The 15,864-nt window shown below is 40.4% G+C and overlaps 1 protein-coding gene across 1 annotated transcript; it reads left to right on the top strand.

Moving 5' to 3' along the window:
* The first annotated feature begins 12,434 nt into the window (after positions 1 to 12,434).
* On the top strand, positions 12,435 to 15,750 carry LOC113608968 (methyl-CpG-binding domain protein 3-like 2B). Its single transcript, XM_027086023.1, has 2 exons — positions 12,435 to 12,479; positions 15,166 to 15,750. The coding sequence occupies exons 1-2, from the start codon at positions 12,435 to 12,437 to the stop codon at positions 15,748 to 15,750; spliced, it is 630 nt and encodes a 209-aa protein (XP_026941824.1).
* Positions 15,751 to 15,864: the final 114 nt, after the last annotated feature.

Here is a 15,864-nt window from a genome sequence, read left to right on the forward strand (position 1 = left end):
GCCACTGCAGAGAAGTAGACAGAGGACAGTCTTTTAGTCAGTGGTGCTCCATAACTAGATATTTATATTAAAAAAAGAAGCATAACTCCTATTTCACAATATGCATAAAAATCAATTTGCAGTGGATTTAAGATCTAAAGGTAGAACGTAAAACACAAAACCTTAAAAGATGGCCAATATCTCCATTGTGGGAGGCAAAATATTAAAAAAAATTTTTTTGACAGGAAATCAAAAGAACTAACCATGAAAGAAAAGTACCAAACATTTATTTTATTTTTTCCACAATATTTTTAATTTAATAAATTAAAAGGCAAAGACTAACTGTATCTCACAATCTTAACAGGTTTGGTGGAAACCTCCCTGGCGGTGGCTGGATTAGAAACATCAAGAGACCCAGCTTTCTTCTCCTTCTGGGATCCCTATTATGTGTAGATAGGCATGCTTTATATTACCCATAGTTCTCTTATATTGCTTTCATTTAAAAAAAATTTAGCTTTCTGTCTGCTGTTTTGATTGGGCGAAAGGGGGTTGGGGAAGGGAAGGACTGGGAGTTTGGGATTAGCAGACACAAACTATTATATATAAGATGGATAAACAGTAAGGTCCTACTGTACAGCACAGGGAACTATATTCAATATCCTGTGATAAACTGTAATGGAAAAGACTATGAAAAAGAATATATATACTGTATGTATAACTGAATCATTTTGCTGTACAGCAGAAATTAACACAACATTGTAAATCAACTTAAATTGAATAAAATTTTAAAAAAGAGAGAGAGACCCAGTTTTGCCTGTCTCTGCAGGCCTGGCCTACGGCGGGCTCAGTCTTGCCATGGTCAGAGTTTCCAATTTCCCAGAAGTACCAAACATTTAAAGGTTAATAAAATAAAGAGGCTACAATATAGGAGCTCCAGAGAGACATACGTGAGATAGGAATAATGCAGAGAAATTCGAGAAATAAAAACACTCAGAAAGTAGAGTCTTAAAGGCACAGCTGTCAGCTGGACAGTGAAGTAAACACTGCACAGTGAAGTAAAATGAGGATTAAAAAGAAAAACTGTTGAATTTGGCTTAATAGAAATTGTCGACATCCTTGACAGCACAGATTGGGTGGTGTAGTTGGAACAGACCTGATTTTAGTGGGTTGAGAAAAGAATGGGGCGTGGGAGAGAGGAATATTTGAACAGTAACAATCCTTGCAAATGTTTGCCTTGAAGATTAGCAGAGAAATGGGGAAACAGCTATGGAGAAAGACTTTGGGTTTAGGAAAGACAGATTTTATTTTATTTTTTATTTTTTGGCAGGGGGTCCCAAGGAGGATGAGTCCAGGGAAGTGTTTATTATTATTATCATCATTATTGTTCTATTATTGCATTAAATTATGAGACTCAAGGTATGTGGCATTAGAAATACACTGGATTGAGAGAAACCTATAAATAAACAAATAACAACTAAACAACATAATAAGGCGTCTGTACTTAAAAATCACTATGGGGGCTTCCCTGGCGCAGTGGTTATTTTTATTAATTAATTTTATTTTAAAAATTTTTATTAATTTATTTTTTAAAACATCTTAATTGGGGTATAATTGCTTTACAATGGTGTGTTAGTTTCTGCTTTATAACAAAATGAATCAGTTATACATATACATATGTTCCCATATCTCTTCCCTCTTGCGTCTCCCTCCCTCCACCCTCCCTATCCCACCCCTCCAGGCGGTCACAAAGCACTAAGCTGATCTCCCTGTGCTATGCTGCTGCTTCCCACTAGCTATCTACCTTACGTTTGGTAGTGTATATATGTCCATGCCTCTCTCTCGCTTTGTCACAGCTCACCCTTCCCCCTCCCCATATCCTCAAGTCCGTTCTCTAGTAGGTCTGTGTCTTTATTCCTGTCTTACCCTAGGTTCTTCATGACATTTTTTCTTAAATTCCATATATACGTGTTAGCATACAGTATTTGTCTTTCTCCTTCTGACTTACTTCACTCTGTATGACAGACTCTAGGTCTATCCACCTCATTACAAATAGCTCAATTTCGTTTCTTTTTATGGCTGAGTAATATTCCATTGTATATATGTGCCACATCTTCTTTATCCGTTCATCCGATGATGGGCACTTAGGTTGTTTCCATCTCCGGGCTATTGTAAATAGAGTTGCAATGAACATTTTGGTACATGACTCTTTTTGAATTATGGTTTTCTCAGGGTATATGCCCAGTAGTGGGATTGCTGGGTCATATGGTAGTTCTATTTGTAGTTTTTTCAGGAACCTCCATACTGTTCTCCATAGTGGCTGTACCAATTCACATTCCCACCAGCAGTGCAAGAGTGTTCCCTTTTCTCCACACCCTCTCCAGCATTTATTGTTTCTAGAATTTTTGATGATGGCCATTCTGACTGGTGTGAGATGATATCTCATTGTAGTTTTGATTTGCATTTCTCTAATGATTAATGATGTTGAGCATTCTTTCATGTGTTTGTTGGCAGTCTGTATATCTTCTTTGGAGAAATGTCTATTTAGGTCTTTTGCCCATTTTTGGATTGGGTTGTTTGGTTTTTTATTATTGAGCTGCATGAGCTGCTTGTAAAGTTTGGAAATTAATCCTTTGTCAGTTGCCTCATTTGCAAATATTTTCTCCCATTCTGAGGTTGTCTTTTGGTCTTGTTTATGGTTTCCTTTGCTGTGCAAAAGCTTTGAAGTTTCATTAGGTCCCATTTTTAAATTTTTATTTCCATTTCTCTAGGAGGTGGGTCAAAAAGGATCTTGCTGTGATTTATGTCATAGAGTGTTCTGCCTATGTTTTCCTCTAAGAGTTTGATAGTTTCTGGCCTTACATTTTGGTCTTTAATCCATTTTGAGCTTATTTTTGTGTATGGTGTTAGGGAGTGATCTAATCTCATACTTTTACATGCAGCTGTCCAGTTTTCCCAGCACCACTTATTGAAGAGGCTGTCCTTTCTCCACTGTACATTCCTGCCTCCTTTATCAAAGATAAGGTGACCATATGTACGTGGGTTTATCTCTGGGCTTTCTATCCTGTTCCATTGATCTATAGTTCTGTTTTTGTGCCAGTACCACACTGTCTTGATTACTGTAGCTTTGTAGTATAGTCTGAAGTCAGGGAGCCTGATTCCTCCAGCACCGTTTTTCGTTCTCAAGATTGCTTTGGCTATTCGGGATCTTTTGTGTTTCCATACAAATTGTGAAAATTTTTGTTCTAGTTCTGTGAAAAATGCCAGTGGCAGTTTGATAGGGATTGCATTGAATCTGTAGATTGCTTTGGGTAGTAGAGTCATTTTCACAATGTTGATTCTTCCAATCCAAGAACATGGTATATCTCTCCATCTATTTGTATCATCTTTAATTTCTTTCATCAGTGTCTTATAATTTTCTGCTTACAGGTCTTCTGTCTCCTTAGGTAGGTTTATTCCTAGATATTTTATTCTTTTTGTTGCAATGGTAAATGAGAATGTTTTCTTGATTTCACTTTCAGAGTTTTCATCATTAGTGTATAGGAATGCCAGAGATTTCTGTGCATTAATTTTGTATCCTGCAACTTTACCAAATTCATTGATTAGCTCTAGTAGTTTTCTGGTAGCATCTTTAGGATTCTCTATGTATAGTATCATGTCATCTGCAAACAGTGACAGATTTACTTCTTCTTTTCCTATTTGGATTCCTTTTATTTCCTTTTCTTCTCTGATTGCTGTGGCTAAAACTTCCAAAACTATGTTGAATAATAGTGGTGAGAGTGGGCAACCTTGTCTTGCTCCTGATCTTAGTGGAAATGGTTTCAGTTTTTCACCATTGAGAATGATGTTGGCTGTGGGTTTGTCATATATGGCCTTTTTTATGTTGAGATAAGTTCCCTCGACCTACTTTCTGGAGGGTTTTTATCATGAATGGGTGTTGAATTTTGTCGAAAGATTTTTCTGCATCTATGGAGATGATCATATGGTTTTTATTGTTCAATTTGTGAATATGGTGTATCACATTGATTGATTTGTGTATACTGAAGAATCCTAGCATTCCTGGGATAAACCCCATTTGATCATGGTGTAGGATCCTTTTAATGTGCTGTTGGATTCTGTTTGCTAGTATTTTGTTGAGGATTTTTGCATCTATGTTCATCAGTGATATTGGCCTGTAGTTTTCTTTCTTTGTGACATCCTTGTCTTGTTTTGGTATCAGGGTGATGGTGGCCTTGTAGAATGAGTTTGGGAGTGTTCCTCCCTCTGCTATATTTTGGAAGAGTTTGAGAAGGATAGGTGTTAGCTCTTCTCTAAATGTTAGAATTTGCCTGTCAAGCATGTTGTCCTGACCTTTTGTTTGTTGGAAGATTTAAAATCACAGTTTCGATTTCAGTGCTTGTGTTGATCTGGTTATAGTTTCTGTTTCTTCCTGGTTCAGTCTCGGAAGGTTTTACTTTTCTAAGAATTTGTCCATATCTTCCAGGCTGTCCATTTTATGGGCATATAGGTGTTTGTAGCAATCTCTCATGGTCCTTTGTATTTCTACAGTGTCAGTTGTTACTTCTCCTTTTTCATTTCTAATTCTATTTATTTGAATCTTCTCCCTTTTTTTCTTGATGAGTCTGGCTAATGGTTTATCAATCTTGTTTATCTTCTCAAAGAACCAGCTTTTAGTTTTATTGATCTTTGCTATAGTTTCCTTCATTTATTTTTCATTTATTTCTGATCTGATATTTATGATTTCTTTCCTTCTGCTAACTTTGGTGATTTTTTGTTCTTCTTTTTCTAATTGCTTCAAGTGTAAGGTTAGGTTGTTTATTTGAGTGGTTTCTTGTTTCTTGAGGTAGGATTGTATTGGTATAAACTTCCCTCTTAGAACTGCTTTTGCTGCATCCCATAGGTTTTGGGGCATCGTGTTTTCATTGTTATTTGTTTCTAGGTATTTTTCGATTTCCTCTTTGATTTCTTCAGTATTGGTTATTAAGTAGTGTATTGTTTAGCTTCCATGTGTTTGTATTTTTTACAGATTTTTTTCCTGTAATTGATGTTTAGTCTCATAGCGTTGTGGTCGGAAAAGATACTTGATACGATTTCAATTTTCTTAAATTTATCAAGGCTTGATTTGTGACCCAAGATGTGATCTATCCTGGAGAATGTTCCATAAGCACGTGAGAAGAAAGTGTATTCTGTTGTTTTTGGATGGAATGTCCTATAAATATCAATTAAATCCATTTTGTTTAATGTATCTTTTAAAGCTTGTGTTTCCTTATTTTCATTTTGGATATCTGTCCATTGGTGAAAGTGGGGTGTTAAAAGTCCCCCACTATGATTGTGTTACTGTCGATTTCCCCTTTTATGGCTGTTAGCATTGTCCTTATGTATTGAGGTGCTCCTATATTGGGTGCATAAATATTTATAATTGTTATATCTTCTTCTTGGATTGATCCCTTGATCATTATGTAGTGTCCTTCTTTGTCTCTTGTAATAGTCTTTATTTTAAAGTTTATTTTGTCTGATATGAGAATTGCTACTCCAGCTTTCTTTTGGTTTCCATTTGCATGGAATATCTTTTTCCATCCCCTTACTTTCAGTCTGTATGTGTCCCTAGGTCTGAGGTGGGCTCTTGTAGGCAGCATATATGGGTCTTGTTTTTGTATGCATTCAACCAGTCTATGTGTTTTGGTTGGAGCATTTAATCCATTTACATTTAAGGTAATTATCAATATGTATGTTCCTATTACCATTTTCTTAATTGTTTTGGGTTTGTTTTTGTAGGTCTTTTCCTTCTCTTATGTTTCCTGCCTAGAGAAGTTCCTTTAGCTGGTTTGGTGGTGCTGAACTCCCTTAGCTTTTGCTTGTCCTTAAAGGTTTTAATTTCTCCATCGAATCTGAATGAGATCCTTGTTAGATAGAGTAATCTTGGTTGTAGGTTTTTCCCTTTCATCACTTTAAATATGTCCTGCCACTCCCTTCTGGCTTGTAGAGTTTCTGCTGAAAGGTCAGCTGTTAACCGTATGGGGATTCCCCTATATGTTATTTGTTGTTCTTCCCTTGCTGCTTTTAATATTTTTTCTTTGTATTTAATTTTTGATAGTTTGATTAATATGTGTCTTGACATGTTTTTCCTTGCATTTATCCTGCATGGGACTCTCTGTGCTTCCTGGACTTATTACCTATTTCCTTTCCCATATTAGGGAAGTTTTTAACTATAATCTTTTCAAATATTTTCTGAGTCCCTTACTTTTTCTCTTCATCGTCTGGGACCCCTATAATTCAAATGTTGGTGTGTTTAATGTTGTCCCAGAGGTCTCTGAGATTGTCCTCAATTCTTTTCATTCTTTTTTCTTTATTCTGCTCTGCAGTAGTTATTTCCACTATTTTATCTTCCAGGTCACTTTTCCATTCTTCTGCCTCAGTTATTCTGCTATTGATTCCTTCTAGAGAATTTTTAATTTCATTTATTGTGTGTTCATCATTGTTTGTTTACTGTTCTTCTAAGTCCTTGTTAAAACGTTCCTTGTATTTTCTCCATTCTATTTCCAAGATTTTGGATCATCTTTACTGTCATTACTGTGAATTCTTTTTCAGGTAGGCTACCTATTTCCTCTTCATTTGTTTGGTCTGGTGCGTTTTTACCTTGCCCCTTCATCTCCTTTGTGTTTCTCTGTCTTCTCATTTTGCTTAACTTACTGTGTTTGGGGTCTCCTTTTTGCAGGCTGCAGGTTTGTAGTTCCCAGTGTTTTTGGTGTCTGACCCCGGTGGCTAAGGTTGGTTCAGTGGCTTGTGTAGGCTTCCTGGTGGAGGGGACTAGTGCCTGTGTTCTGGTGGATGAGGCCGGATCTTGTCTTTCTGGTGGGCAGGACTGCATCTGGTGGTGTGTTTTGGGGTGTCGGTGACCTTATGATTTTAAGCAGCCTCTCTGCTAATGGGTGGGGGTTGTGTTCCTGTCTTGTTAGTTGTTTGGCATGGGGTGTCCAGCACTGGAGCTTGCTGGTCGTTGAGTGGAGCTGGGTCCTAGCGTTGAGATGGAGAGCTTGGGAAAGCTTTCACCATTTGATATTTCGTGGGGCCAGGAGGTCTCTGGTGGACCAATGTCCTGAACTTGGCTCTCCCACCTCAGAGGCACAGGCCTGACACCTGGTCAGAGCACCAAGATCCTGTCAGCCACACAGCTCAGAAGAAAATGGAGAAAAAAAAGAAAGAAAGAAAGAGCAAAAAAGAAATAAAATAAACTTATTAAAATAAAAAATAGTTATTAAAAAATTAAGAAGTAATTAAAAAAAAGAAGAGAGCAACCAAAACAAAAAACAAATCCACCAATGATAAGAAGCAATAAAAACTATACTAAAAAAAACAAAGGACAGACAGAACCCTAAGACAAATGGTAAAAGCAAAGCTATACAGACAAAATTACATACAGAAGCATATACATACACACTCACAGAAAGAGCAAAAGGAAAAAATATATATATATCCTTGTTCCCAAAGTCCACTGCCTCAATTTGGGATGATTCGTTGTCTATTCAGGTATTCCACAGATGCAGGTACATCAAGTTGACTGTGGAGATTTAATCCACTGCTCCTGAGGCTGCTGGGAGAGATTTCCCTTTCTCTTCTTTGTTCGCACAGTTCCTGGGGTTCAGCTTTGGATTTGGCCCCGCCTCTGTGTGTAGGTCGCCTGAGGGCATCTGTTCTTCGCTCAGACAGGACGGGGTTAAAGTAGCGGCTGATTAGGGGGCTCTGGCTCACTCAGGCCGTGGGGAGGGAGGGGCACGGAGTGCGGGGCGAGCCTGCGGCGGCAGAGGCCGGCGTGACGTTGCAGCCTGAGGCGCGCCGTGCATTCTCCCGGGGAAGTTGTCCCTGGATCCCAGGACCCTGGCAGTGGCGGGCTGCACAGGCTCTCCGGAAGGGAGGTGTGGAGAGTGACCTGTGCTCGCACACAAGCTTCTTGGTGGCGGCAGCAGCAGCCTTAGCGTCTCATGCCCGTCTCTGGGGTCCGCGCTGTTAGCCGCGGCTCGCGCCCATCTCTGGAGCTCGTTTAGGCGGTGCTCTGAATCCCCTCTCCTTGCGCACCTCGAAACAATGGTCTCTTGCCTCTTTGGCAGGTCCAGACTTTCCCCCGGACTCCCTCCCGGCTAGCCGTGGCGCACTAACCCCCTTCAGGCTGTGTTCATGCCGCCAACCCCAGTCCTCTCCCTGCGCTCCGATGGAAGCCCGAGCCTCAGCTCCCAGCCCCGCCCGCCCCGGCGGGGGAGTAGACAAGCCTCTCGGCCTGGTGAGTGCCTGTCGGCACCGATCCTCTGTGCGGGAATCTCTCCGCTTTGCCTTCCGCACCCCTGTTGCTGTGCTCTCCTCCGCGGCTTCGAAGCTCCCCCGCCTCCGCCCGCCAAGGGGCTTCCTAGTGTGTGAAAACCTTTCCTCCTTCACAGCTCCCTCCCACTGGTGCAGGTCCTGTCCCTATCCTTTTGTCTCTGTTTTTTCTTTTGCCCTACCCAGGTACGTGGGGAGTTTCTTGCCTTTTGGGAGGTCTGAGGTCTCCTGCCAGCGTTCAGTGGGTGTTCTATAGGAGTTGTTCCACATGTAGATGTATTTCTGATGTATCTGTGGGGAGGAAGGTGATCTCCGCGTCTTACTCCTCCGCCATCTTGAGGGTCTCCAAGGTATCATCTTTTAAGTGATACACTGCAATGAATGAGCAATTATAGCTTAAGATTCCAAACTTTCCCTCCGTAATCCAATCATGAGATTCCAGACACCATCATCAATCTAAAATGCAAACCTGATCAGTTACCTTACTTTTAAAAAGTCTTAAATATCTTTTTTAAAAACTTTTAGCTATACATTGGAGTATAGTTGATTAACAATGATGTGTTAGTTTCAGGTTAGTTAGTTTCAGTATAGTTGATTAACAATGATGTGTTAGTTAGTTTCAATGATGTGTTAGTTTCAGTCACTTTCAGCAAAGTGATTCAGTTATACATATACATGTTTCTATTCTTTTTCAAATTCTTTTCCCATTTAGGTTGTTACCTAATATTTGAGCAGAGTTCCCTGTGCTATACAGTAAGTCCTTTTTGGTTATCCATTTTAAATACAGCAGGGTACTTTTAATCTTTCATTTATGTCTTCAGCAGATATTTACCCTGTTTTCCTATCATAATTATTAACACTGCCCTTTTCATTCCCCAATATATCCCAGTTGAGAGGGACAATTATTTGGTCTCCCCTTTTATAGAGCACACACATTATGTGCAAACTCTGGGGTAAAATCTGTGATCCAGAAATAAACTAAAGAGACTCACTGCCCCTGTTGAAGTTAACCTTACTGAGAGGAAAGAGTTATAAAGAGTGCACAGAATTTATAACACGCTATATAGAAATAACTTCTGTGATGAACCGCAAGGTTTTATCCAGCCAACAGCAATAGAATTAGAACAACGTGGCCTACATAATTTTAAATTTGGTGGAACACACATTGAGGAAAGTAAACACGAATAGAGGAAACTGTTTTTTAACCCTTTTATTTAACCGAAGACATTTAATATTATCATTTCAAAATGTAGCCCCATCAGAATGAAGTGCAAGATATGTTATATCCTTTTCTTGTTTCTGAGCCTTGAAATAGTATTTTAACATTACAGCCCATCTAGTTCAAAAGTTAAATTTGATCTGTATCTAGATTTTATAAGATTTCCAGTAGTAAGAAAGATTCACACAAAGTTTTTTTTTTTTTTTTTTTTTTGTGGTACGTGGGCCTCTCACTCTTGTGGCCTCTCCCGCTGTGGCGCACAGGCTCCGGATGCGCAGGCCCAGCAGCCATGGCTCACGGGCCCAGCCGCTCCACGGCATGTGGGATCTTCCCGGACTGGGGCATGAACCCGTGTCCCCTGCATCGGCAGGCGGACTCCCAACCACTGTGCCACCAGGGAAGCCCACAAAGTATTTTTTAATCCTCTTTTATGGATGTCTATTCTAGAGTTTGACTCATTTTTCTAGACCAGTTTTAGCATTGTTTCATGACAGAATTACTATATTTATATAATGTCTTGATGTACTTTACCAGATGAGGGTAACCCAGAGACTTTCCTGGCGGTCCAGTGCTTAAGACTCTGCCCTTCCACTGAAAGGGGCATGGGATCAGTCCCTGGCTGGGGAACTAAGATACCACATGCTGTACAGTGCGGCCAAAAAAAAAGAATGTGACTCTCCAGATGTATGTAACTCAAAATTTTTTCCCACTCATAGTTTCCATCCCTTCTGTCTTCCTAGTGAATTTTGGTGAACTTTGACTCCAAATATAGCTTAACGTGATGGAAGTTACAATTTTTTTAAATCTATTTGCGTTTAATTGTATCAAAAGGAATAATTTCCCCCCTCATTGTGAAACTGCTCTCTCTTTTCTTTAAAAATAAAGCTATAGGGCTTCCCTGGTGGCGCAGTGGTTGAGAGTCCGCCTGCCAATGCAGGGGACACGGGTTCGTGCCCCGGTCCGGGAAGATCCCACATGCCGCGGAGTGGCGGGGCCCATGAGCCATGGACGCTGAGCCTGCGCGTCCGGAGCCTGTGCTCCGCAACGGGAGAGGCCACAACAGTGAGAGGCCCGAGTACCGCAATAAAAAAAAAAAAAAGCTATATATTTTGTTTTTGTTAGAGTGAAATTAAGCATTTAGGTGATTATGAAGGTGTTGATTCCAGCAAAAGACTGGGTTAAAACTGCAAGACAGTTCAAGAGTAAATATCCCAACAAAAGCACAGTGTGAACAATATTGAAAAACTCAGGACAGAGTTAAAAGAGAAGTGGGATGTGATTAAAAGGGGGAGCAGAGGGAATTTGATGAGGAATTGATATCACAATGAAAATATACACAAGCATGTTCCAAACGGATGAAAGACGTCAACCCACACATGTAATTAACATTCTTTAAGCAAAGAAAATACATGGGAAACAATAATGAGTTACACTATGGTCTAAAAATCAGAGTGAATATCAAAGATTTTAGAAAATGCAAAGACCAAATAAGCAAGAAAATGCTAAGTGGGGATGTGTAAACATAAATAAGATATAGATCAACAGAGCACCATTTTTTTTTTTTTTTTTTTGCGGTACGCGGGCCTCTCACTGTTGTGGCCTCTCCTGTTGCGGAGCACAGGCTCCGGATGCGCAGGCTCAGCGGTCATGGTTCACGGGCCCAGCCGCTCCGCGGCATGTGGGATCTTCCCGGAACGGGGCATGAACCCGCGTCCCCTGCATCGGCAGGCGGACTCTCAACCACTGTGCCACCAGGGAAGCCCAGAGCACCATTTTTAAAGTGGTCATAAGTCATATCAAATCAGAATTCTATACCCAGCATCGATATTGCCCCAAATTAAGATTCTTTGAAAACTTAAAGTAAAGCATTTCATTGTTAGTAGTCTTGAATTGGACAAACTACTAGAATGAGTTATGAAGTCCAAAGGAAAATATCTCAGATCAAAAGCCAGGAATGCAGGAGGAAATGAAAAGAAAAGGAAAGAATAATTTAGAAATAAATATAAGTGAAGTTTGTTTCATAAAGCAATTCTGGAACTCTCTCATGGAGATTAAAATACATGTAGAATTAAGATGCATGACAACAGTAACAGAAAAGTCAGGAAAGCTGAAATGGAATTAAAAGTGTTCTAAGGTATTAGCATTTGGGAGATGTGGTAAGAGCAATTAACTGGATTAGTCTATATTAGTTAAAGGAGTCAGAATTTTATCACTAAAGTAACTTCACAAGTTCTGTATATGACTGCAACTAGGAAGTTTATAAAGAGAAAATGTAAAAATAAAAGAATTAAATTATAGTGAAATAAAGACAGTAAAGAGACTGTTTATGTCAGAGGGTAGGGAAGGGGTAAGATGGTTGAAATAGTCTCGAATTTACCAGTAATTAGGTGAAATGTAAATGTACAGACTATTGAGTTCTTTTCAATGATTCTGTGATATAGACTTCATAGACTTGTGAGTAAATATTTTGGACATTCTTTTATTGATAAACATTTATACAATCTGTAGTTTTTTCTATGAAAACATAAGTTGTGTGGAAATTTTAGCATATAGGAACGTCCATAACTTTTTTTGTAGAAGGTATCCATACTGAGTGAAAAAGGAAACATTAAATTTTTGATAGAAAGTACAAACAGCACCCCCATTCACAAATGTATTAAATTTTTTCATATAGTATTTCATATTATTCAATAGTGTCTAATATTGTCAATAGCCCCAAATTCTTGTGTTTGTGTGGAGAGATTTGGGAATCTCTCCAATGCCTCTGATCTGAGATAGAGTGTGTCCTCTCGATTGGGTTGTCTCCTGATTGGGTTGTCCACCCTCTTCCCCTATAAAAGGGGGAATCAGAGGCAGAATTCACTGCACTTTCCAGCAAGACACAGGCTGTCTGCATCTCAAGGGTGGGTTCAAGGACAGCTCTCGGAAGATGGGGGAACCTGAATGGACCAGTTTTCCAAGCCAGCCTCTTCCGGTGAGTGTGGAATCCATACCGATGGCAAGAGTGTACATTAGGATGCTGTTTTCTTCTGTAAAATCTAATTTAGCAGAATTTAGCTCCAAAAACAAGAAGGTATCTCATTGAAAGTTATTTCCCAGGTGTTAATGTTTCTTAAGAAATAGTCAAGATTGTGTATATTTTTGTATATGAAGTTTTTTTGGATAATACATGAAATGTGTGGGGTGTGTGTGTGTGTGTGTGTGTGTGTGTGTGTGTGTGTGTGTTTTAACCAAAATCACTAGGTAGTGGAAGTAGTATTTGGCCCTAGAGGGTTTAAATCGTTCTCCTCTATGGACAATTATTTGCCCACAATGTGTTCGGTCTTTTTTTCTTCTTTTTAAAAAAATTCTGTTCTCTGCTTCAAATAGGGGTCTCCAGTTTCTTTGTCATCCATCATTGTAGTTAATTTCTTTTTCCTACTCTCCCTTCTCACTTCTATTCCTCCCTATTCCGCTCCTTCCCTCTCTGTCTTTGTGTTGGCCTTGCACCTAATTATACCTAACGCTATTACTAGACATTCCTTAGTCTATAACCCTTTTCTCTCACCAAGATTAAAATAATCTAGGGCAATGACTTTGTTAAGTTAAATTCCGAGTAGTGTGTTTTAGTACACAACTTGGCATATAACAGCTGCTCTATAAATAGGCAGATCATTTTTCTATCAATCAAACATTTCCTTACATTTTGAGTTATGAAAGGGGTAGTATTAATTATAATGTCAGGACAACAGGAATAAAGTGAGTTTTATGTTTTCCCTTTAAAAAAATATCTTCGAAGACAGAAGTGTGAGATTTAAAAGGAAAGGTGCACTGATTAGGTTCACAGTTTAAACAGATTATTGTGAGGAGACTTAGAATGGATCACAGAGAGAAAGGATTGAAATCTTTGATTGCAGTCCACCCCAAAACAGACTAACTCATTTTATCATTGTAGTTGTGTGCGCTTATTAGAAAAATTTGGAAAGTAGTTTTTGGAGTTTGCATAACTTCTCTTTAAAAAAGATATCTGAGCACCTTGGAAAGCCAAAGCACTAAATGACTATATCAGTGGAAACATTAAAATTCTTATTATCCTCTCTTCATTGAGTACCCAACTTAGTGAGAAAAGCAATCTCAAATAAGTACATAATATGCCATATAAAATTAAAATTAAAAAAATTTACACAGAGAAAATGTAAGATTAATTTTGATATGGGAACAGGAAAGATAATTCTGTGGCATTTTGTAGGTCAAATGAAAGGTGCTCAAGAATTATTCAAAAGTTGGGAATCTTCAGGTGGATTCAGGAGGGCAAATGGATGGCTAATTGGTATAAGAATGTGGGGTGGTAGGGCGTCCAGAATGCCATTCAGGGGCAAATGCGATATTACTTCCAACAAGTGAGTTTGTGGAGACATTGAGATAAGGATGAACTATTTGGGGAATTGGCTGGTTCAACTTGGGACCTGGTCACAGTGAGTTGAGTCATGGATATTATCACTGATCTGGTGGGTAGGCAGATGGATATTTGGGTCTTAGAGTTGAAGCCAGATCGGTGAATCTGTGAGCATTTCTAGTTCATTAATGGTATTTGAAGGCAGGGGAACGGATGGGATTGCCTAGAAGAAGGTTTGGATGTAGAACAGATGTGAGAGCAGGACCGACTTCTAAGAAGCATCAATTGTTGTGTTGAGATAGTAGAGAGAGGAGTAGGAGGAGGGGAGGATGGGAGTCAGGGAGTAAACATTGTTATTTACAGGGCTTCCCTGGTGGCGCAGTGGAGGAGAGTCCGCCTGCCGATGCAGGGGACACGGGTTCGTGCCCCGGTCCGGGAAGATCCCACATGCCGCGGAGCGGCTGGGCCCGTGAGCCATGGCCGCTGAGCCTGCGCGTCCGGAGCCTGTGCTCCGCAACGGGAGAGGCCACAACAGTGAGAGGCCCGCGTACCGCAAAAAAAAAAAAAAAAAAGTTATTTACAGTGGAAAAAAGGAACTTTATGATGAGAATGTGGCCCTTCTAAGTTATGTTATGAGCAGGAGGATATTTGAGTGAAGATGGGACTTGGGTTTGAAAGAAAAGTATTGGAGTGTTGAGAGGTACATGATCTCACTGAAGATGAAGCGCTAAAGAACTATGAAAACTAGGTGATTGCATGTCTTAAAGCAAAGTAAAAAAGATATAAAAAAGTTTAATGTCTTGGTATTCAAAGAACCCTGTGATCTCTTTGTCCAGATAGTGTTGGATTAGGGGGTACCAGCATGTGCGGAGTTGACAGTGACAGGGGTGGTAAGAGGAAAACATCCTCAAAGGAGGATGGTGGAGGGGAAAGTCTGGAATTGGTACTGGGCAATGACCTGGAGCTTTCTGTCCTTGACTCCTATCTGTTTGATGTCCCAGGCTTCAGTTCTCGATGTGTGGTGCCGGTACTAGCAGCATCAGCGTCAGTTGGAATCACCTAGAAACGCAATTTCTTGTCCCCACCCCAGACTGACTTGCATTGAGATCCGGAAATCTGAGTTCTAACAACCCTCTGAAAGACTGTGATGCAGAGTAAATTGAGATTCATTTCTCTAGGGAGACAGGAGAGTGGTTATCCAAACGAGCTGAGGACATTCTCCATGACTGGCAGTGGTTTCATCTCCCACTTTATTCAAATGGTACATTTCGTTTTGTTTTCACAGGGGAAGCTCAAAAGAAATATGATGCCTGAGACGTTGGAGAAGAAAAGACAAGACCATTTAGCCAAGGCCAAGCAGAGACATCGTGAAGGAACTGCACTTCCTATGAGGCTGACCAGCTGCATTTTCAAGAGGCAAGTCACGAAGATAACTTCTCATCCTGACAATGCAGTCAGGCGCCGTCGATGTGAGGGGACCTTGGAGAAGCCCCAGCAAGCCTGTGCATTCAGGAGACTGCAGGGGCTCCAGGTCTACAGCCCTGAAGGAGAACATTTCAGCACGTTGGACAGCGCAATTATTTTCGGAGTAATTGCCCTGCGTGGTGCTGGTGAATCCCTGGGCCGTGCTGGTGCCGGGTCTCTGCACACCAGCCCTGAAGCCATCACTACCCAGTGTTCAGACGGGGCAGAGATGATCCCAGGATTGGGTCTCTTCCTCCCACAGACCCTCTACAGGCAACGAGTAACATATGCAGATATTCGCCGACAGGCTCGGAAAGTGAAAAGAGCAAGGGAGAGACTGGGTATGGCCTTGAGGGCAGACAGGCTTGCCAGGGAGACAGAGAGAGCCAGGAGCCCTGAGAGCTAGGTGAAAAATGGACGAGACTGTCCTGAAGAAGCCGAGTGCTGCGGCCCCTGGGAAGTGGTTCACTGCAGGACAGCCCTCCGTTCTACTTGCCTCTTTAAGTGTCAACCATGTTTC

The sequence above is a fragment of the Aethalodelphis obliquidens genome, unplaced genomic scaffold, assembly GCF_003676395.1.
Source record: "Aethalodelphis obliquidens isolate GAN/ISIS:26980383/991018 unplaced genomic scaffold, ASM367639v1 scaffold53, whole genome shotgun sequence".
Taxonomy (NCBI): Eukaryota; Metazoa; Chordata; class Mammalia; order Artiodactyla; family Delphinidae; genus Aethalodelphis; species Aethalodelphis obliquidens.